The 24,428-nt window shown below is 39.3% G+C and overlaps 1 protein-coding gene across 1 annotated transcript in view; it reads left to right on the forward strand.

Annotated features, from left to right (window-relative positions):
• Positions 1–24,428, forward strand: part of ST6GALNAC3 (ST6 N-acetylgalactosaminide alpha-2,6-sialyltransferase 3) — a 237,264-nt gene that overhangs the window by 158,970 nt on the left and 53,866 nt on the right. The window contains exon 3 of the mRNA XM_076340420.1: positions 2,771–3,180. Within this exon, the coding sequence (XP_076196535.1) occupies positions 2,771–3,180 (410 nt within the window). The remainder of the gene's footprint in view (positions 1–2,770; positions 3,181–24,428) is intronic.

The raw sequence follows: 24,428 nt of genomic DNA on the forward strand, positions 1-24,428 counted from the left end.
AGGGTGTGAGTGATGTAGGAACCCAGAGTATAGCGTGAGGGGGGACAACAGCACATCACTCCAACTCCTCAAGGGTCACAGGGAGCTGTCAGCTGTGTCCTAGTTCAGTAGCAGAAGTAGCAGCCGCAACTACTCAGGTGCTTCCCAATTCCGGCCCCTCAGGCACCCAAATCCCTGTGCCTGAATAGCTCCTGTGGGAGCCACCTGGCAGAGGAGCTACACTTGAGCAGCTTTTGAGTCTTAAAGTGATGGGACAGCCATACCTGAGCTAGGGTGTAATAACAAACAGGAATGTCACGTTAAATGAGGAAAATGAGAAAGCTGGTGTATGTGGATTACTGAAACTGCCCCTTTTGTCTGTGACACTTATGAACCAACATCACAAGCTGCCGGCCTCCCTCCATATGGGGTTTCAACAAATGTATATTGATGGTTGTTTTCTCATACGTTGAGGAATGATGCAAAAAGATACTGAAGTCAGTGGATGATTCTGGAGTGAGTGGAATGTCTGTCATGGGTGTCAGTCAGTCTCCTAACTCTGGGATCTCTGTTGGGAAATATGCATATTAGGACATGTAAAATTTGTCTACATTGTAAAAAATATTTATTCTGAGATAGGGCTGGGAGGAGTTAAGCCTCTGCTTCTATTGAAGAAGAGCAGATTATATGTTGACCTAGTGCAGGCATTCAATATTATGAAAGCACTTTATAAATTGGAACAAGATAAATGAATCACAACAAAAGAGCTAGAAAACCGGGGGGGGACACAATTGCAGGAGTGAGTGTACTCAGTTTATTCGAGCAGAACAGTTACACTCAGGGAATAGAAAATGTGCAATGCATTTCTAACTAAGGTCAGAAAATCAAACAATTCCAAATTTAAGAGAGCATCTCCATTTTAATGGAGAAGGAAGAATATTGGGGAAAAAAACCACACAACACCAAGGTTGAGACAAATTTAAATTGGACCAGATTCTTGACCAAATTGGCTTTTCCTATCTAGCAGTTTCATATTCAGCATTTGTTAGTTTGAAAGTTCACCCTGAAAGCTATAAATTAATCTACTGGGACTTTAACAACTCACTTCATGTTAGGGTGTGAGTTATGCTTATGGATTTGTTTAGGTCACCCAGCCATGTCCTCATAATGTATCTTAGAGAGGATTTCTGTCACTATGCAGTAAAGAGAAAGACTGTTGTGTTCAGCTGCATCTCCTGGGATTTCATCCCTGCTGTCAGAGAACTATGCAGGACAGCTTTCTAAAACTACAACAGCTATAAAAAAAATACATGGTGTTCTGTAAAGGAAACATTGCCAATGCTTTTGCGTGCAGTCAGGCATCTTTAATTCCTGATAAAATGAGGAAAGAACATTTTCATGAACCACTCACATAGAGAAATCAAACCAATCACAATAGAGAAATCAAACCTTTGCAATGGTGAGATTTATTGCAGAAGTCTGGCAGGATGCACCTTAGTTCTGTACAATATTTGTCACCCAAAGATGAGGTATTTTAGCTGTTATAATTTGGCTCTCTTCAGATGTTTATCTCTTGTCCTTATATTATGCACCATTATCGAAGAAATTTGATGTTTTGTCAGCCACCATGTCCTAAGGTTATAGTGGTCAAATGCAGCCAGGATATTCATCCACATCAGCTAAATGAGGTGTGATTTTGAAGGGAAATAACCACAAGTCTGATCAGAAAAGCACCTAGCATCCTGTCAGGCCAAATGTCCAAAGAACATGAAGGGAATTATTCTTAACAACCATTAAACTGAAGTCACTGGCTTCCAATTGGGAGCATGACAGAAGATCAAGTCTGTGACCATACAAAAAATTGTAGATGATCTGTGGCCTGGACCATCTTCTGTCGGTTTTTTGATGGATCTAGTTTTCATTTGATTTAGATTTCTAACCGAACTTTTCATACAATCCAACTTAAATGCAGGGCATTTGATTTTAGGCTGTTGGTACAAAAGAACCAAAAGACATTTACTGTGTGTACTCTGACAAACAGAACGTCACATAGGTCCCTATATCTCTGTTAGACAGATAACTGTTCCTATTTTCAATTCATACTGGAGAAATAATACCCTAGAACGTGCTTAGGAAATACTGTCTTTGACTTCAGTTTGCCCAGGATTAAGTTCCTAGTTCACATGTCGCCAGTCCATCTGCCACTCATTTTTCATGGGTCATAACTGTTCTCTGGAGAGAACAGCATATTCTTCTGTCTACATCTCCTTTTCAACTGCAGGATTTTCACGCTACTAGATTGCTTTTTAGAGTTACATCTCATGTTTGACTTCTGTCACAAATTTGGGAACTATTCATTCAGACACATAAACACTGTCAGCATTACTTTTTCTGTACTTTTTTCCTATTGCTGACAACACGTTGTTAAAAGAGAAGGTGGCATTGATCTGCATATTGTTTTCTGCTGCTTCTTTCTTTCATTGTTTTCTAGTGGAAAGAGTAACATTTAGAGGGAAAAAAGGAATTATTATTTTTCTAGTTGACTTTGCAAGGTGGAGAACAAAGGAAAAGTTTGGAGCTGCCACCTGTTTCACTAAAAAGGATTGCATTCAGAGCTCTGTCATGGTAGGGTTTTCTACCAGCTCTACCACATGGAGATTGTTAGGTTTTTTTTAAAGAGAAGTATTGCTATCAATTTGTTGGACTGTGCCCGTCTTTCTTTTAACTGAATTTTCAGTCTTCATGTTTTACAGAGAAAGAATTGCCAATATTTTTGTTTTCCTTCTTCCAGCCTCTACAACTTGACTGTGACCTCTGTGCCATTGTTTCAAACTCGGGACAGATGGCTGGCCAGAAGGTGGGAGCTGAGATAGACAAGTCCTCCTGCATATGGAGGATGAACAATGCTCCCACAAAGGGCTATGAGGAGGATGTTGGGAAGAGGACAACCATAAGAGTGGTCTCTCACACAAGCGTGCCTCTCCTTCTCAAGAATCCTGAGTACTTTTTCAAAGAAACCAACAACACTGTTTACGTGATCTGGGGACCTTTTCGAAACATGAGGAAGGATGGAAATGGCATTGTGTACAACATGCTGAAGAAAACTGTTGACAGCTACCCAACTGCCAAAATCTATGTGACAACAGAAAAGCGCATGAGTTACTGTGATGCAGTATTTAAGAAGGAGACAGGAAAAGACCGGTAAGTCCTAAGTGTGAAGAACAATTATAATGTTTGACAAAAGATACATGAGAGAAGTCCATGCTGGATGCCAGCTACTAAATGAGTCCCCAGATATGTTTTTAATGGATTGTTATATGGTTTTGACTGTTATAAGCACTTGATGAGGCAGCAGCTAGGCCCCATTTACCCCACCTACGCTACCTTCTGTTCTTTCCATTTCTGTTGGCTTGAGTCCCAAAAATATTGGATGTCTTCCTGAAACATTTTCAAAGCTGTGTGTTGTTTTCAGCTCAATTTACTATTGATTAAATTGACATTTTATTTGAAGAGGATAATCCTACACAAACAACATTTCCAAATGCACAACCTTAGGATAACTCTGGATATTGTATTTTCTTCTCTGTTGAGATTCACTGTAGCTTTTCTTCAAACACAAACCTCAGTGTTATGCACTATTTCTTGGTGAAAATGGATTATCGGTGATACTGTAATAGATTTAGGTTTTTACCAGAATTATGCTTAAATTCTATTTTCCATGCCTGAGAATGTGTCTTTATGCTGCTCAAGTGGGGGCTGTAAGGAGATGAAAGTGTGAGGGCCACTGTTTTGGCTAGCACGTTCAGAGCAGAAATTGGATTTGTGGAATTAAGACCAAAAATTACAGGATTTTTTAACTGAGCTGCAAAAATTCTGATCATCTGTGTTTTGGCATGGAAGAGCACCTGTCATGCATACTCCCTGGAGCTAACTAGGAAGGAGTTTCCAGATCACTGCTGTGCCTTAGTATTAATTTTTGAATTTGCACATCATGAATTTGCAGTTGTGAAGGACTGTAGCTATTCTGACCAAATTAAAAATGCAGATATTCACAAACAGTTTAACTTAATCTGAACTTTTGAGTTAGCTTTTGAAGTAGAAGAGCTTGTTCTCTCAAACTTCCTTGATTCACTTTGTTATTAAACTGTCAAAACTTGGTTAGAGTTGATTTTTCCTTTTTCTTAAAACTATTGAAACATAGGGAAGAACTTTCCCCTCAGCTTGTTCACCATGCGTACATGTTGCTGTTGCAATTCTGGAGTCAGAGGGAGCTCCTATATGTCGTAAAGGTGTCAAGGTTGTCATGGCTTCTTTAGTTTAACTGAACAAGCTGATGAACAGAGGCTAACAGAGAAAATACATAAGATCCGTTCTTCAAAAATGCCCTCTAATAATCCAAGTCATCTGGTTTACATATTAATCGAGCTAAATATGATCATGGGTATATTATTGCATTGCTAAACATAAATTTATTCATATTTATGACTCTTCCATGTTAATAGTCATTCAGGTCACAGTGACTTTACAATACCTTATTCAAATCCTTATTGTGAGACCAGACCTTAGTATAGCCTATCAAAAAAATCTCATCTTCCAATGTCAAAGTATCCTCATCTCCAGCCTAATCCATTCCTTTTCAACAAATTACCACATCTCAAGGTTTTATTATGGGTTGACGGTTGGACTTGATGATCTTAGAGGTCTTTTCCAACCTTAATGATTCTATGATTCTGTGATTATTACGCAATTAACACAATACAAATGCTTCTTTCCATGTCAAAGGCAGATTGAACTTCTGTTCTCCCACTGCTTATGAACAAAGTTCTTAAGCAGCCTAATGTCAAAGTAGCCCAATTTCTTTCTCCTTAATCCATTACAACAACTAAAAGTTTCACATTGCGAACAGGGGCAAATTGTAAAGAGCTGCCTCATGACCCACATCACATTGCATTTGCGCGTGCCTTCCTTTAACACTGTGAAAAAAACCCCACCGCTTCTCACAGTGGCAATCAGGTAACATCCTTGTATCTACTGCAACTTTCATTTTTAGTCCTACTTTTCCACATCAAACACTAAGTGATGTTTTTAACATCATTTAGTGCACTTGTCACCCAGAAACAAGGGAAACAATGGACGTGTCACCAGCCAACACCTTCTGTATCACAAGAAAACATCCTGCAGTTCCCTACTAATCAGGGGACCTCAGTTTGGAAACTGTTTCATTTTCTGTAACATCTTCAATTCACAGGACCCGTCTGCTGTTTCTAGGGAGGGTCATGAGGCTGTTAGAGGTATATGGCATTTGTGGAAGCAGTAAAGGGAGAGCACGAGAGATTTGTGGGTGATGAAAATAGTTGCACACATTGTGCCAGACTATTATGATGCTGAGACAGACTGAGGTTCCTCAGCCAAATATTCCTTCAGTTCCTCAGAGAAACATCAACTCTTGCTTGCAATATTAGATTGAACAGAGGTCTGTTTCAACATGTTCCCAGCAAAAATTCTGGAAGGAAACCAAGTTCAACTTATATTTTAAAATGTACTGAGTGGATTGTAACCACATCTATTTTAGTTTAATCCTAAAATACTGTCATTACGTACAGTGTATGCTACTAATGCATAGTAAGATTGCAACAGATTTCTAGTCTGTCAAGCCTTTAATGAGCTTTCTATTTCTACTCTTTGACGTACCATCTTTTTAGGTAATTAGTGGGACTGTTCAGTATTTTCATCCTAGTGGTGCTCAAGTTTTAAAGCATGTTATGAGAAGCAGCTAACAGAACAGGTATGTGCTGCAGGCACTTCTCTACTGTGGAAAAGCTCTGGTTCTGCACCACTGACTTGGGACCTTCATCCCTGACTTCACTGAGTGCAGGTTCAAAACCCACAGCTTCGATATTGACAAATGGTTTATTATTGGTTCATGGAAGAAACAGGAATTGCCTCTAAATAATGTCCAGCAAACAAGTTTCTGTATTTCACAACGAAGCATTTTTTAATTCTCCAGCAGTACAAAATACCCTCTGACATGGGCTATCCGTGCTGGAGAATTAACCTTGCATGCGGTGTTATGAATATGGGGGACATATGTTCTTTCTGAGAGTCTTCATTAGTGAAGCATTTGAGTTCAAGGCAGTGAATGCTCATCCATTTTGAATAATTGTTGTACATAAATAGTATTCATTACCAGACATTCACAATTTTTCATTAATGCATTTTACTTGGTACTTCCCTAGAGGGAGCATAAAGCTGGCAGCTTCTTCCAGTACTTCACTAATGTTTTGGTATATTATATGTATTGAGTCAAGTGAAAGGATTTAAAGAAACATTAGGTAATTACTAAGTGTGGCATCTTTGTATGTGCCTCAATCCAGGTAAGTGGTTCTAAAGCCATCTATATCTTTGTCATGCATTAGAAATATAATACAATGATATAACAACATTTAATTGGTAATAACAGAGAAAACTGTAGTCTTCATTAAAGCAGCAGAGCTAATTCTGGTCTGATAAAGTACACCGAACAGCCCTAAATAGGTTTTAATTAGCTGGCACCAAAGCTGCACCACCCTTAGGGAGGGTAAAATTAATGAAAACTAGCAGCAAATAGATCAATGCTGCTGGATGTTATTGCCTTAGGTGAAGGTGATGAGGGAGAAAGGAGTGTCTTTTAAGGATCATTTAGAAAACAGTCTGCGTTAAAAGTCACTTTCAAAAAGCAATGATAAAATAAATCTCTGCTAGTATCAGTGGAACAGTCTAATGTCATCCAGACTGCAGACTCCATTTGTGTTTATATTACAAATATCTCAGACTAACCACTCAGCACAGTGTGTCCGAGTAGTGGCTCTGATGGCACAGCTCCACATCCCCTCTCGGGGCTGACGGTGTGATCAGACCGCTCCTGTCCCACTGCATGTGGAGGACGTTAAGCCCCAGCAAACAGCCAGTAATGCATGTGCTGATACCGCCCAAAGCACAGCTTAACCTGGTGTTTCTAGTCACACTTCTTATAAATAACTACCGAAAAGAGCCTGCTGAGCTTTGCTGAGGAGATGTATTCTGAGCTCCTAAAATTCCCGTTAAGAGACATGAGATAATGTTCTGAAACCCAGCCAGTTTGGTAGACAATTGACTTTCCACACACACTGTCTTAACTCTGACAACTCCCATCCGATACCCAAACAATTCAGTTCAATTCAACAACATTTTATTGAGATTATTAGCTATACAAGCATGTCTGCAGGAGGCAGGTTCACTGAGCCACATTTGCAGTCAGATGACTGTTTCTGAAGGATTTTTGTTAATATCTTGGACAATTCCGAAGAAACTAAATTGCTTTTGTGCTTCTCTTCCAGAAGTTCTTAGTTTCCTCCGTTCATGCCAGATGGTGCTATGTGTTAGGTAGTGCGAAAGCTGTTTTATCATTCGAGGCAGAAAGATGGATCATTCTGATCACTGATTTCTGCATCAAGATTCAAAATTTGGGGGTGTGCTCAACCTGCTATTTTACTCAGTTCTGCTCACTAATTATTTATTACTTTGGCGATATATGAGATCTATATTGTATCTCTGTCATTTAGAGCTAGCAAATTATATTCATCTAAAGTTCGGATTGACACTCTTAAGACAACTGCAGTCATCACAGCTTCACCTCAGCTAATATGTGGGGTTTTGATGTGTCTGACTAATCTACGTGAAGCTGTAGTCTAGTAAAAATGTCACTGAAATGAATAAATGAAATTACATTCTCTGAGGCTCAAGTAGCTGCAACTTCTATTGTTTGGTGATATTCTCTGTGAATTGAGGTCTTACAGCTGTCAGTGGCCAGAACATCAGAGTTTTACGCCATATTTCTGATTGTTGGCTTGATGAAGTATTACAGTAATGCTATTTCCACTTTTGCACTTGCTTACATATACGTATTAGTTTCCGTATCAAGGCCATTCAGAGAAAATATAAAATCTTAGTTAGTGTTAGGCAATATTTGCAGAAAGCAGTTTTTCATTGGGAAGTTGTGAACATTGACACTGAATCTGGCTCAGAGAGTTAGATTTTGGGACTTGGGAAGTACTTCTCATGAGTGCCTTGTATTAACATGCTTTTTCTAAAAAACATACATTCTGGAAGATGAGTTAAAGTTCATTTCATTTTGAAAGGAAAATGAGCAGAGTTAGGGAACATCAGCGTCTTTAAAGTACAGAATTCTTGGGAGAAAATGATGGAAAAACTGATTCAGACTGACAGAGGAATGTATAATGCCTGTTGAAACATTTTTAAGGGCAAAAATTAATTATAGTTTACATTTTGATATAGTCTTTATCATGATGATGTAGTGTCTGCTGCTGCACCAATGAAGTCAGCAAAAAGTTCTCAACTGCCTATGAGCATCACAGAAATCCCCAAAGTATGTGTTTGATATAGTGACCATTTTTGAAGTGCTTTGATGGTGTATCTTTCTTGAACCATGGCTTGGCACTTCCATTCTTTCTTTTTATAAAGTAATTCCTTCAAAAAATGCTAATGGATTTGTCCATCTTAATTCATAGGTTTAAATAGCTTCATTGTCAGCTAAGACTGTTTTATTACCTGAAAAAACATGGGTCTAAAGCATAAAACCTTAATGAAAGAAATAGATTTTTCATTATAAAACACTTAAAACCTCAACATCTATTGCTATTTGTGATCAGACACCGGACAGCTAACAACTGTTTTGGGGTTTATATTCACTCTTCCATTTCCTGGTAAAACACCAGTTGTTCCTGAGTGCCCTAGATTTATTCCCTGCAGCCCATTAGTAACTGCATTTATATTTCTTTATGAACATTTTCCTAATCAAGGAAAAAATTAACATTTTTTCTATTAGGCAAATGGAACTCAATAGAAGTCCGGTTTTCATTAACATGCCAGTAAATGCTGTACAAAGCACCAGCACTTTTGTTAAGAAACACAGCTCCTACTACATTACACTAATTACGTAGTGAAGTGAAACTTTATTAAAAAATATCAATATTAGCTAATATTTTGTGATAAAACTGTGGCTGCATATAGATTGGTGTGGGCTCAGAGACCTATTGATTCTGTGGTGGTTGCTGACTTTAGCCATGGAGTTATTTCTTTTTACCTAATGATTTAAGTCAAGAAATATATAATCAGGATCTACTTTATCTTTGTGGATTTCACATGTTCTTTGAATTAATCCAACATCTATTGCTTTTAATTTATCACATCTTCTTCAAGTGCCACTGAATCTGTTTTCCGCTCCTGACAAGCCGGATGTTAAATCTTTATACAGTGTTTGGTATTGTCCTAATTACATGCACACCTTTTCCATCCTGCCCTTTAAATATTCTGCAGCTTTTATGGTCAAGAGACTATTGCTGATATCTCCCATGAGCAACACTGGGACTGCACGTGTAGATGAGATTCTGCCTCGACTTTTCTCACATCCCGTGAACATACACCTTTTGAAAGGATTAGGCAAGTCAGTGATTCATATGCTGGCAACCCTGGTAGCACTGTGGATCGCAGTGGTTCCAGTTTTGCTGCTGGCAGTGAAGGTATTTTATGGTTGCAAAGGCAGAAGACTTGGAGGGAAAAATTAGCAGAGGCATAGATTTTGAATGAAGCCTTTGGTGTTCATAGAAGCTTCACTGGATCATCTTCCATAGTGCAACATTTTTTATTTTTCAGATCACAGTGTTTAAAATAGACCTTGATTTTCCTAAAGGAGCTTAAAATTTTAATAGACCAGAACTAATTTTTAAAAAAATCAAGAAATTAATCTATTTTTTAACTCAACCTTGCTGCCAGCTGAAATAGTTGTCTTTAAAAACACAGAGTGATTACCATTGAAGTCTATACTTATCACCAGTTGTCACACAGCAATACTTTTCTAAGATATATTAGATGGATTAGAAAATAAATGCAATGTTGCTATTACTTTAGTATGATACCTCTTGGTTACTGGTAACTGTGGGTTTTCTAATGGAAGCTCCCTAAAGTGCACTGAGCTGTATTTACAGTGTTTAGCAAAAGACAACATGCTGCAATCAAACTGCGTGAGATGCACTGGGGGATTTTGTGTTATAGAGTTGCTGGTCAAGTGAGGATAGCAACTTTAGGAGGTAGGGAATAAAACACTACAGTGGTTTGTTGCTTCAGATAGAGAAGAGTTCCTGTACATCTGTCCACCCACTAGCTAGTCAAACTTACTAGAAAAGACTTTTGTAAGAAAAGGTGTATGAGAACTAGTTTCAAGTATCTCACTGAATGATGTCTAGACAAGATTGTCTTCTCAAAGCTTTGAACAAGTAGGCAAAACAACAAAAGAAAAACTGTTTAAAAGTAGAAACAGTTTAGCCTGAACTGATGATGGAGTATTTTACCTTAAAATGTAGAAAGATTAGTAAACAAATACTGCACTGAAAATTTAATTGGTAAGAAATCAAGCCTGCGTGAGACGCCATACACATAGGTGGGGGAAAATGGTGAAATTTTGTGTCTCATTAAATTAATTTAGAACTCAGGGCTAGCAAGGCGCTTGCTTATGCACATCTTCAATGTGTATTTTTACCCATATAAAAACAAAACAGATGTTCTACACTGTTTTATTTATATGTCTGTTATCATGCATCCCATATAAAGAATTCAGGCTGCAATTTCAGAACAGTCAAACCATACAGATATATACGTGCGCACATGGATTTATAGCGCACGTCTTTGAAGGTAACTTAGGATTCACAGCCACACTTCTCGGAGAACTTGATGTGCTATTGGGATAGGCTACAACCCGCATTTAGAAAACAATCGCTGACTACATCCTATACAGTTCCTGTGATACTGAAATTCTCTGAGCTTTTAACAGTGAGGCAGCTATGCATTTAAAGAAGAGTGACATGCACAAGAGCAGCATGTACAATTTTTCTCAGGCATTCACATCTTCAGCAGGTTTTGGAAGCTATAACAGTTTTGAAAAACAACTACAACTGTGGGGATTTATTATGAATCTTGAGGAGTGTCCTCAAACAGTTTGTCTGACGTCTTGGATATTGATCAGCATGTAGCTTAGTTTGGGTGCGAAGGGGAATGCTTTTTGATCCAGGTGTTCAAAGATTCAGCCATTCTATTTTCAAGATTTTGTAAGCAATGCTTGTTTGTAGTAGCATTCAGTACAGTTGGGACCACGTACCGGAGACACCGCTCATCTCAGAACCTGAGCAACCCTGTCCAGTACATTAGTATTCAGTAAACATGCAACTGCAATAGAAGAAAAGGTTTCTAAATGCCCATATCTGTTCTCTGCAAGTTTGCTGTTACTATCCCATCCTGGTCTTTGGAGACTTCTTTTTCTTTGGTTTTATTTTTTAAAGTCAGTCATCCCAGCAAGCATATCCTGTCTGCTATAGTCATAGTGGTTACAGAAAGGAGGCATGAACTCCCCGTCTAATAACATTCTCTACATGACTCATTAAAACTTCCAAAGCATAGGATTTGCTGCAAAATTTTAAAAATTGCTGCAGATGATGTCACTAGTGTAGAATAAGACACAGAGAAAGGAAAGAAAGCGATAGCAGATGAAATCCTAAGAAATAAACAGCATGCTTTTATCTTAACAATAAAAACAAAGATGAATGTCAGAAATATGTGCTCTGTGTTCAGTTTGCTCTCCATATGTTGTTTCAGAGTTTTCCTTGAAGTACATTCATTAGAGATGCTAGTGCTCCTGTCTCCAAAGAGTGTCCCAAACATTTTCCGTGAGAGCATTTCTGACAATATTACAGATATCACTCAAGCTTCAAAATGCCTTTGTGAGGCAAGGAATATTTATCCCGTTTTTAGAACTTGACTTCCCTGAGAAAAGGACAGTGGGGGAAAGCAGGAGCTATTGCTGCACAGAAATTCATGCCCATAGGGCTTTTTGAATGTTGTATGCTTACCATGAAGGCATTTCAATCTCTTACAGTGCTAATTTTGGGTTGGAATGGTCTGGAACTGCAAAATGGAACCAATTTCTGCTGCTCTATGCCCTGTTTTCAGCCAAACACGGTAATGTTCTGGCACTTCCTTCCATGTAAAATTAGCAGTAGTCTCTTGACATTTTACAGTCAATCAAAATATTAAGGAAAGAAAATAACCTGAAGAGTATTTGCAAAGCAGTATTCCTCTAAAAGAAGAATTTTAGTTTCAATTTGTTCAAGTATTATTTGTTTTCCTATCCTGTGTCCATCCATCTTAGCATTGTCTCCACACCTCCACAACCGTCCATTAAGAAATGTGACTAGTTTTTGTCATGTGTAGCTTTTTCTTTTATCAAGGGAGAATTGTGTCTTTGCTGGAGCTTAGTGGGGTTTTTTGGTTTTTTGCTCTCTCTGTGCTGCTCTGATTTTGTATTAGTGACGACACTGTTGAAATATGTTTCATATTTGGAGTAGAAGAAAGCAGTGGTCCTTAACTCCTCCGGGCTTATTTCATGGTCTTAAATTGCCTTTGCCTCCTCTTCCAAGAAAGCACAGTGTTCAACAGAGTTGGATTTCAGGTCCACTGTACAGATCCTGCCAGGGACCCTCAGCTGCAGTGGCATCCTAGGGCCTTCTCACTCCTAGAGGTATTTTGGGTCCCACTCATGGAGTGCCTTAAATGAAACTTCATTTAACTTTATATAGGATATCCTCAGGATCTCCTCAAGCTTTATGTACTGCTTAGACCTGTCTAAGCACCAGTGGCTTCCTGCCAAGCTACACTGCTTTGCTTGATTAGGAGAAAGGCAATGAATGGATGAGTAACTGAGGCCAGTTCATTGTACATCAGTGGGAAATAGAGTATTTCAGTCAATATTTCTGGATATGGTTTAGGACGGTACTCGGAGATTATATATTCAGGGAAGGCTTATTCCAGTTTCACTTCCAAGCTTTTAATTCTGGATCACTTAAAAATCTTCCTCTGTTTTTGAAATAATAACCATGGGTTTCATATGTATTTGACCAGTTTCAGGATAGCAGTAGCAAGAGCAGCTCCACATGTTTCCCTTAAACTTCTGTCTGTGTACCAAGACTGAGACTGGCATATAATATAAATATTTTCTTCATTATTACTTTACATTTTTCCCTGAGGCTATCATATTGATTTCAAAACCATGGTCATCATTATACTAAAATGGTGGCATTAATACATTGGTCTCTGTGGGCAGATTGTAACAGAAAGTTTCAAAGTAAGTGCCCACTAATATGGGAGGTGGAAGTATGTATAGTATTATATTGCTTGTAATGTAACCATTAAAATAACAATTATGTGATAATGAAAAGATTTCTTATGCTTTAGTTTATCTTTACATAATGTTAATAGCTAATGAAAACAGGGAAGATTATATCTAATTACATTTTACAATACTACTGCACTTCCTGTAAAGAGAACATTTTGCACAGAATTGTAGATTTGCATGCTTCAGTAAAGTTTGTGTCCACTCTCTATGTACTTCAAAATATGACTATTTTAAAACCAATGGTTACAAGTTCTTTTTTATCAAATGGTACATATAGACTTCACAAAGAACATTTTTGAAATTAAGTTATCAGAGGTAGTCAAATCTTGCAACATGGCTGAATTAAACAAAAAATTAAAGATAATTTTAGGTCCTTCAGGTTTGATGTGTTAGAAAAATGAAGGTAGCTTGACACTGAGTCAGTCAGTAGAATACTCTCTCTCTTTAGGTGAATGAGAAATGTTAAATGTATGCATTATCATCTGTGGCAATTTTGTTTTAGCATTGTCTACTACTGAGTAGTATTGTCAGCCACATGAGCAAGTTCTTTTTCTATTGTATCCAGAGGTGGAACATGCAAGAACAAATAGAAAAACAGTGCTTTGACATGGTTAGAGAAGCCTCTCATTTTGTATGTTGGGATATTGAGCTCAAAGTTAAAAGTGCTTAGTTCAGGAATGCATAGATAGAGCTCCCAAATTATCTTCATGGCAAGAACATTAACTAGAATTAAGACATTTTGGTATTTGCATATCCAGATGAGACTACACTGATTTTTAAAGATGCAGTAAGATTGTCCTCCAGTTTTCAATATTTTGCATATTTTCTAAACATAATGGCATGGTTGAATGTTACCTTTAAATGCCAAACTCATGGAAGTGGGAATTATATAATCTAACCCATTTCACTCCAAAACAGAATTAAGAGATATGAATTAAGCAGCTATGAACTAGGCATTAAAAATATAATTGCATTGATTTTTCTAGGTATTATACCAAATGACATCAGTAGAAAATGTCTTTGGTCTAACAGTGTGATATTTAATTAGTTTATGTTAATTGCCTACATTTCAGAAACAAATGGCTTGATTTCTTTATTCAATGAATGAATGAATGACTTGGCCTTCTGCCATTCCTCCACTGCCCAGTGTCCTACCCCCTGTATACCCAGGGAGCGCTCTAGACCTGACTGGGAGGTAAAGATGGTGATAGAAGGGGGTGAGGAGAGCCACAGATACAGCTGGCAGCCTCACCGCTGCCAGGAGTCCATGGCAGCCTGGCCTCCCCGCCAAGGAGGCAGAGAAGCCTTTTCCGTCGAGGGGAGGGGACTGCAGACTTCCACCTTTCTACCACATTCCCTGCTGCTTTTGCCCATAGCCGATGGGAAGGCTAAGGCATCTCCGGGCTGCCGGGGTTGGAGTGCTACAGAAGAGAGTGAGGCCGGAGGCCAGCTGAGTTATTTGGTGCATCCACCTACAGGATTGTCTCCTTGGAGGCGGCAGGTCTTGTGTCTTTGCAAAGGTAGGGTTTAATTTTCTGTTCCAGTGAGCTAATTGGTGGGTTGAATTTGTGAGCCACAGTGTACATGGTTGTATGGTGGTGTTCAGAGCCTGGTTACTCTTTGAGTCTTTGTTTGGATGCCAGGAGAGCTCAGCACATACTAAGGCATATGTCGTCTGTGAGGCCTGAGGCCTGGCCCCAAGCAATTCCTGAAGCATTTCCACTTTTGTGCCTTCTCCTTACGCCCATCTCAGACTCTTCCATTTGGATTAGCTAACTCAAATCACAGGCTGTAATGTTGTCACTGTACTTTGGTCACAAACTCGTTCTTGTTCTTGTTTCTCTTTAATGGGATACTTGTTTCCATTCGGCATGTTTCTTGCTTTCCTTCAAATATTTTTTTCCATCTTTATTGTTACTTTACTGATATTTTCCACACTTTTTCCTCTTTGATTTCCTGCCTCATTGTTTGTAACTATGTCATCTATATAGCTTTCTTCTTTCAGACTTTTGTCCTTTTATTGTGAAACATATTGCCTCAAACACACCTCCTGTTTTCAGCACAATCTCTTTTAAAAGAGCTCACAGACCTGCAAGGTATGTGATGAAGAACAGCTCTCCCCTCTGTGCCCTTGCCCTTGCCCTTGTGCTTGCTCTTTCACTTTAATCCTGGAGCAGAACACCTGAAAGTCTGATCTGGAATTGCAGATCCCAACTTAGTACATCCAGTACTTAAAACAAAAACAAAATTTCACAGTAGGATGTAGAAGCTGTGCATGATTATTTATTGATGATTGTTGGTTACAGGAATTAAAACAGCAGGGAGCTCAGATTTTGATCAGAAACCAAGTGATTTTTCTGTACAATTTTTTATTGTAAAATGAGAACATAATATAAACCTATTGTGCCCATGCTGTTAAATGCTGAGCTCTGACATGACCTGCTGTATGAACAATGCATGTTCCCTGTTACATGAGTATGTAACTGTATATGGAAGAATTGATAAAGGTGTGGAGCTGTTATACAGCAATTTATAGTGTGTATATATACGAGCCATCACAAATGCTTCATGTCCATGCTCCAGTGTACCAAACACCCAGCACAATTATTTCAGTGTGAAAAGCAAAGGGATCTGGTATGCAGCTGCCCGACTGGAGCTGGAACAGCCTTTCTGTGAGCTTCCAGCACAAGAGGTATTCACACTTCATGTGTTCCGTAGTGTTAGCAATGAGCGAGGTCCATGTGGTTTGTTTTGGCTTTTGTAAGTACTTTTCAATTATGACAGTACAAGAGAGCCAGACTGGCAGTGACTTTTAGGTCTTTGTGTGCTAAAAGTAAATTTATTTACTTTTAGTTTTTGTAACATCACCAACTGCTAAGGGAATTGATGTTTAATATGTTTCTAAATAAGTAAAACTAAAGTATAAATAAATAATGCCTGGTTTATTAGCCCAGGTGTTTTCAGCGTTGCTAAAAGTGATTTGATGACAGCCACCAACACTAGCAGTGGAAAAAACCCTGACTTCTCAGTGATTATTATCATTATAATAAACCATAATTGAAAGATTACAAAATTGATTCTTTTAAAAATTAATGTTGCATGAGTGAGCAGGCTCTGTGGCATTCAGATTTTTTCAGTGGAAGGAAAATGACTTGTTTTATTTCCTGGCAGAAAACTGCTGATTTTCAGACAATCACATTAGAGAAAACAGTCCCAGAGGGTTACAGGAGACAACAGACCTATGTCATTATGCTTTACCCTTTCCTGATGGGTTCGGAGAAGAGCCAGGAACAAAAGAAAGTTACATTCATTATTGAGAGAGCCTTGGGAGAATCTGTTTGGCCAAGCAATTTTGCATGAAACGAGTGAGGAAATATTTGACTGCAAAGAACATAAACTCCTTCCATCAATATGCAATTTTCTGGATCCATTTGTCCAAATGATTATTAAGAACAGTTTCTAAATTTGCAGTGCTTTACAACTTCAAAGGGCTGTGAAAGCATTAACTAGTTAAATGGATGGAAGTGGTTTTTAATAAATAATAAAAAAAAAAGACCAAAGTCAGTTGTAAGACAGTTTAAAGTGCAAAGTATTGAAAACAGCAGGAAACCTGAGGACCTGAAATAGCAATCATACAGTACCATCCGCCCAATCAGGAAAGTGGAAGCCACAGATTTATCTTTGATGATTTCCTGTAAATATGCCCTTTGAGGACAGATTGCCCTGCCCAGTCTTGTGGAAAAAGCTCAGAGTTACACCTCTTCTCACCACAATATATGGATCTCAGCAAGCCCTGCTTCTCTGTTTCTGAAGCCATTCCTCAGGTGGAAAAGTCTGAGCAAAAAAGTAGTGAAATATTGCTGTAAAAATGCTGGTTAGCATCCTTCAAACCTGGTCAGTTTGAGTGGAAAACAACAAAGGAAAACACAACACAGGTTTTCCAAGCACAAAACAGTTTTTTTTCCTGGCCATTTTCTTCACTAAGGTCTGCCCAGTTTTCCAGACCTTCTGTTATCCTAGTGGAAGTGGTTTTATTGATCTTTTCATTCACTTCAGAATACCATGTCTCACTCTTCCCTAGGATGCAGCAGTATAAATAGCTTTGCTCCCCCTAAGTGTGTAGCAGTGTGTGCTGAGGGCTGGGGAAGGTACATTTGGGTGTCTCTCTGAGTGCCCCCAGCCGCACACTCTACGGAGGACTACGTCTGCTTTGTGATACTATTAGCAGGATGGCTGTTCTGTGTTTTGGGGGTGGCTAGTGCAGACGTGGGGGTCTGGTCTTTCTTCCTCACTACCTCTTTGTAACACTTTGCCTCTTCTGATGTTGTGTTACTGGGTTTGAAGGGCTGGGATCTGGGCTGCAGCCAGCAGTGTTGCATCTTGGTAGCTTGGGGTTTCCAGTCAGTGCCATGTCCCACATTCGTGAGACACAAACATCGAAGAAGCCCAAGAAATTGAGGTTAGCTGTGGCTTATTCTTTTCCCATATATATCCTGAAGAGAGCCCATGCTATTCCATTGTAAAGCTGATGTTTATGCACCATTTCACATTGTCCAGATAGTTTGCAGTCTCTGAAGAAGTTTTCTGTGCTTGAATTTACAGTAGACATATAATCTACCATAATTTGTATGTACGCTCTTACTTGATGACAACCTCCTACTGGCCTTATGCAATGCTTTATTAAATAGAGGGACAGTTTCCAAGCCCATCTTCCTTCCCAAGATTGAAGCCAGTGCTCTTCCTCCAGTTAGATTTCATTAATAATATTTAACATTTCATAATGCATATCATCCACAGACCTTAAAGCACTGCAGGACGTTAAATCAGCTTTAATTTCCCCATTTTCCTGATTGTAAAACTCATGCGGGGAGTCATTTGTCAAGTTGTGCACAGGTATCATCCTGCAAGTCTATGGCAGAGCTCTGAAGATATCCTTCAGTCAGGGTTCCCAATTGGCCCCTGATGCACTACCCTGACATTTAGAAAGCACAAGAGTGTATTCTTGCCTATGTAAGTTCATGCTTACCTGGGAGGGAGTCCTGGATGACCAAGTGATGATCAAATCCATATCAAGTGCGTTTTTATAAACAGGCAGAAGTGCAACTTCCTATGTGAATTCACTAGAAATTGCACGTTTCCTAAAATTCTGTATGACTAGACCCAGCTCTTGTGTCTTGGCCTCTGTACAAAGATAGGCTTGTATTTCTCAGCTGAGCCTTGTTTAAAGTTCACGCTTTGCAGGAGCGAGGGGTGATCATTAGATTTGGGAAGGAATCTCACAAGACATGTTGGAGCACTCCACATCTGAGCAGTTGCATTCCTGCCGCTTTCCAGCAGTCAGCACTGCCCATCAAAGAAAATTGCTAAATAGCTCTGCTACATCATTCTTCATTTGCATTAGAAATGGCTCTAAGCAATAACAGGATTATAGCCAAAAAGTGCCAGCACTTTATCATTCATTTATTTGATTTAATATATAGAGGTACCTATTTGAAACAGCATTTACTTTTCTTGAGCTCATCATAAAACCCACTCTGAATGGAAGTGTTTAAGGTAATGATGATTCCGATTAATTCCCATAGAACAGCATGACTGGAATCAGATACACTATTTCTCTTTTCATTAGGCATTTCTGAGCTGCTATGAGAGATCTTATAGCATGAGAGGAATGAAATTAGCTGAAGAAAACCTGATGAAAATAGTCCACAATATGCTGCTATTCTTCTTACTCAACATGGTAAACTGTGAGCTCAGATGCCTTTGCAGTGGCATCCAGATAGCATTGATAGAACCTGATGCAAACTTTCATTTCAGGAAAGGTGGCAAAGCCGTGCTTGCTGTGTGCTGCAGATTTCCCTTCACCTGCACTGTGAATTGAACAGTGCTACAGCTTTCTTAGCCAGCCATTACCACCTTCTTCCCCTCGCCTCACTGCCACCAAATCCCTGTAAATCCAAGTCTGGTCTGAACAGCAGATCTTTAATCTGGTTTTCAACGTGCACATCCCCCACCAAAGTCAGGAGGTCAGACGTTGTGTTGCGCTTTTGTTCACAGGCAGGATTGCTACATGGGATGCTGCATCAGGAGCTGGTTTCTCTCTTCAAAGTGAGGAAGATGTTTCAGTTACTTCTAGGAAATTTGAGAGCTGGCAGCTAAGTTTTGCCAGTGTTTTATTCCTGTTTACATTTCTTGATCATCAGTAACTACTGTTTACAATCGGTAGACATGGCACAAATATAGGGAAAACCATTTTCCGAAGCACCTCCTTTGACCAAATAGCCTGTATTACATCTGAAAATGAAACAGTTCCCTGAGTAATTTAGGCATCTTGAATTTTTTTTTCTACTGAAGTATCTGGAATTCCCACGAAATACCTAGAAAGCAGAATTGGGAACACTACTGTAGGATGTTTTCATTAGTTGAAGAAGCAGAGATTTTCTGGTAACATTTGTCTAAATCTCTTGTGCTGTTTTTCTAAACATTGATTATGAAGCTCTGCATGATTGCTGGTGTTGCAGGTATCAGTATTATAAAATGCTACTAGTAGTAAATAAAAGATGGATATGATGGGAATATACTGAAGATTGAGGTTTTGCAGTATATCCTGTCCATGTCTAAAAGTAATGTACTCCAATATCACAGCAGAAAGATGCATTTAAATATCTAGATACTATATTTTAAGCAGAAAACATTGTTTCTAATGTCTTGGTCTCTCTGCCCATTCATTCCTTTTCAGGCTATCACAAAGCGTACTTTGCGAGGCATGATAATTTTGTGATATGAACATTCCCTGCTTTCTGCAACTACAGACAACAATGCATCTTGCACGCAATCGGCCGTCTAGTAATAATGACTTTCTGTCCCTGTAAACAGGGATTAGATTCCTGATCTGCTTTGGCAAGTTGTATCCTTCTTATTCTCTGAAAATCTTAGCTTATGTCTAAATAGCTTGAATAATTTGAGCGCCCGTAAAAGTGACAGACTAATGTCATCCACCAGAACCTGGTAAAACCTTTCCAGTTCTGTGAGTTTGCATCAGTCCCAGTTCACTGTAGCACTGCTGTCCCAGGCTCTGGCTTCTCTCCTGAGCAAAGATTGCTGGTCCAACTGATGTAAACTGGTCTTTTACTATGTACATGAAGCACTGCCACGGACCGGTGAAACTATGAGGTTACACCAGTTTGTCTAATCTAGATTTGACCTTAAGTCTCTGGGGTAAAAGACTGGTATAATAAACCAATGTAGAGGTTTATTGTTTAGTAATATTTTTAAACATTTTGAAGAAATCTGCAATAGCAATGTATACAGTTCAGTCATTGCTTTAAAAGTGAAAGACTCCAAAGTGTAACTCAGTCTCTGATGTGCAAAAGCAATGAAGTGAAAGGAGTGGATAGGAAGGCAATGTGATACAGAGAATCTCAGCTGAAAAACTTCTGAGGAAATACCGTTTAAAGTCAAAGTTACAAAGTGCATGCTTTTCTACTGAGGACCAAACCTATTGGTTTCAAATTAAAGGCTCACACAAAAGTTATATCTGCTGTGTCTAATATGCAGTAATTGATTCTTATAATTCCTAGGGGACCCCTCTCTATTTAAAGTACAATTGAAGTCCAAATTACCTTACAATGTTACAGTTTAAGAAGTCCTATCAGCTTAGCACTGAGTGGTACCAAGTGGGCTGCAGAGGCACACAGAAAGTTTAGACCCTTTTCACTTCTTTTATCGTGCCCTTTGGATGCTAAGTAGTCTGATCAGCAGCCTTTCCCACCTTGTACTTAATAGATGCTTTCATTTCTTACATTCCTGTGCATCGCAGCAGAACAGAATTCAAAATGGTACGGTTTGCTTTCATTTGGACTGGCTTATGGTTGTTTTTTCTTTTCCGCTTCCTTGTCTGATTCCTAAAAAATCACCTGTAATCACCCATGTAATAGCAAGGCTAATAAAATAGCCTGATTTTCATCGTTTGAATAAATTTTCAGGAAAAAGATAGAATTCTGCTGGACCATTACTTTATCTATCAGAGGAAAATGTATTTATAAGCCTTGTGGAAGATTATATGAAGAAAAGTTGTATCTCATCATGCGATCTGCACCGTTATGGATTATAGAAGTATTGGCCTTACAGAATCAGTTTTTAGCATTATTACTGGCCATAACTTTAGTCGTCAGTTCTACAAAAGAGTCTGGCTGTAACTAACAAACTGTGTGTATCTGTATTTGTAACAACTGTCTTGATAGTTTCACATATCAGTTCAATAAAACATCTTCCACTCAGGGGAGACGTTTGGGCAGGAATATCTCAGTGACATCCTTGCCATTCCCATTCCCATCACTACACACTCAGAGCAATATATGTTTTAAAAATTGATTGAGTGTGTATTTACAACATATATCATGAGACATGTATTTTTAATGGTGAGAAACTCCCAATGATGCATTCTGTGATCTGTAGCATTGATTTGGATTCTTTGATTTTAGTGCTACAGAATACAGTCATAAAACTTTTAGACCCTTAATGTCATAGGGTGCAGCTTCTTGACACAGAATGCTAATGTAAAAGGAGATAGCTACTGCAGGCAAGAGCTCCCAGCCCCGTGAAAACCAAAGGCTTGCATTAAACACAGATAACTGACTGAATTTGTATTCTTAACATATTAAATATAAAATACAGAGAACTTCATTGAAATGACATAAGGTTGAGATGTGAAATCCCTAATGCAGGTAGACTTTCAGTGGGTCGCTTTGGCAGTGTGGAGGACAGGCATTTGGTTTAGGTAGTTCCCTCACCTCCCTTCAGGCAGTTTTCAGTAAGCATCTCTGAAAAGCATTTCTGAAAGAGTTGCCTAAAGATAGGTGAAGCAAATTTTCTGCCCCTTCTCTGTTGACTAGAGAGAGTCTAGATGCCTGACCTAGACATTTAACTCTTCATTAGCAAAGGAAGGTGAGGTAAATTGTGGTTAACTGTCTTCTGTTTATGTGTTATAACTTCTAATAGGTATGTGCAGTTATTTAGCATGCTGTTGTACTTAGTTCAAGGTTTTGGTAAAGGCATGACAGAGGTGGTATCTTTCACGTTTAGTATAGCAGAAAGTTCATCTGCTATATCATACTCTTTTCGGTCTGGTTGCCATCCTGGTTCTTAAGTATTACTTCTTTCTGGCAACATAAAACTGGGTCTGAAAATTAATTCCACCCTGGGACAGAGGAAAAAAATTACATGGAAAAGTGAGCAAGAGAGGTACCAAAAAACCCCGTAGAATTTTGGCCAGATAGCTGGAGTGCCTTTTCCAAGAGTAGGAATAATAACTGCTAAGTATTTTTCCATGGCAGTGGTTATAGTGAACAATATTGGGAAGCTTTTAATTGTTATATGGAAGCCCTACAAACATCCTAGATCTGTAAGAGTTCGCTTGGATATAGAAAAGTCTTGATGTAGCTCACTGCAGTGAGATTACTGTCCAAAGTTATCCGGAATCCTTCCCGTGCAAAAATTGAGTTTAGAAATGGCTGAAATTGCTTTGTGCTGGTTCTGTAGTGACTAAACTCAACTGGGACATTCAGGCCAAGAGTACGGTGGACTTCAGTATGCGAGTATGGTTGGCAGTTTTAGTTGACTGCCTTTTCTTCTGAAATTCATTCATCCCATTGGCACAATAACATTTGGTCTTCTCAGTTCTTAGAGCATTGGTTGGACACAGACTATTTTTCACTAAATTTGCGTTTTCTTTTTTAAAAGAAGGGGGGAAAGCTAAATGTGTTTGTTTGGGGGAATGCCTTTTCTTTGTAACAGGTAGACTGAAGTATCTGCACTGAGAGGTGCGTGTTTGTTTAGGAACTCACATTGTAAGCCTTTACTACACCAGTAGGTTGATAATTTGGCAACACGAGTGTGGACAGAGCTTGCTTTCTCTGTAGCACATTCTCTCCTGACGTTGTAATCTTACCCTGTGGGACCTATAGAGCTGTAGCTGAGTCAGACTTGTCTGTAGACTGTCGTGTGACTCTACCTGACACTTAACGTTGTTCCCTGTTCCCCCGTGGGATGTGGGACCAAGGGCAGAGCAGTGAACCCACTGGAGGGAATGATAGAAACTATTCGCAAAGGAGTGAAATACCTTAAGATGATGCTCGACTGTGGTTACAGCGCCTGTTCAGACCTATGTCTCTGTGACTAACCTTTTGTGGCGTCTGCTGTCCAGGAGTGAATTAACTTTCCCATGTGTCACGAGCAGGTTTCAGCTCTGAATGTTACTATTCCAAATGTTTCTTGCTGCTCACCGGCGCTAAAGCTGTTAACAAGAGTGTGCCCACTGGCCAGGCTGGGGCCTCAGGAAAGGCTTGCAGTAGGTCCTTGTGACACTGCTGCCTTCTCTGCACGTGTGCCCAGGACCCCCTACCGCCCACCCCCTCACGATGTAGAGCCATTGCTGGGTTGTAGTAGCCCAGCGGATGGCAGCTGCCCCACGGTAGTTGGGGATACTTGAATCTCCATCACCTTCCCATGCTTTTGGGAGGTTCAGGTGTCGCCACAGTGGTAGGATAGTTGAATGGAGGGGATCCAGCTCTAGCAGGCTGTCTTTCATTGTTCCAGCTGTTCACAGCTGCTCTACAGCTGATTGAAAAGGCATTTACTCCCCTCATGTGAATAACCTTGAGGGATCAGAAAGCCAATTGTGCAAAGCACATACAGTCAGTGCAAGGTGTGTGTCCAGGAGTCACTGTGAGGATGCTGACATTGAGAAGAGCTTCTTGGTGGTGTTTTAGGGACTGGCAGGTAGCTGCAGCAACTCAGGAGAATTTAGAGCTGGTGAGAGGGGTGCAGAGGTTACCTAGCACACAACTATTAGGATTTTAAAAGCTCCGTTTGCACCTCCTTTCCAGAGCAATGCTGAGCATACATCCCCCATAGTTTTTAGTCTGTCAGTTCATCTGTGAATGGAGCAAACATTACTTTAATTGTAGTTCACTAGTTCCATCTGGTGCCAGGGTGGGGAACAGAAACCCTTTCTTACCTTACAAAACATTATATGCCTTCCCTGCCAAGCTGCCCTACTGAATAATAGTTAGAGCCCGAGGCTAACTCTAAATGTAAAGATCTGGAATTGTTTCTCCGTTGGTCTTCCCACAGATGCACACTTGGCTCCCTAGATCTGGCCGCTGTCTAAAGGAATTAAGACCAACAGTATTTT

The sequence above is a fragment of the Aptenodytes patagonicus genome, chromosome 5 (genome assembly GCF_965638725.1).
Source record: "Aptenodytes patagonicus chromosome 5, bAptPat1.pri.cur, whole genome shotgun sequence".
NCBI lineage: Eukaryota > Metazoa > Chordata > Aves > Sphenisciformes > Spheniscidae > Aptenodytes > Aptenodytes patagonicus.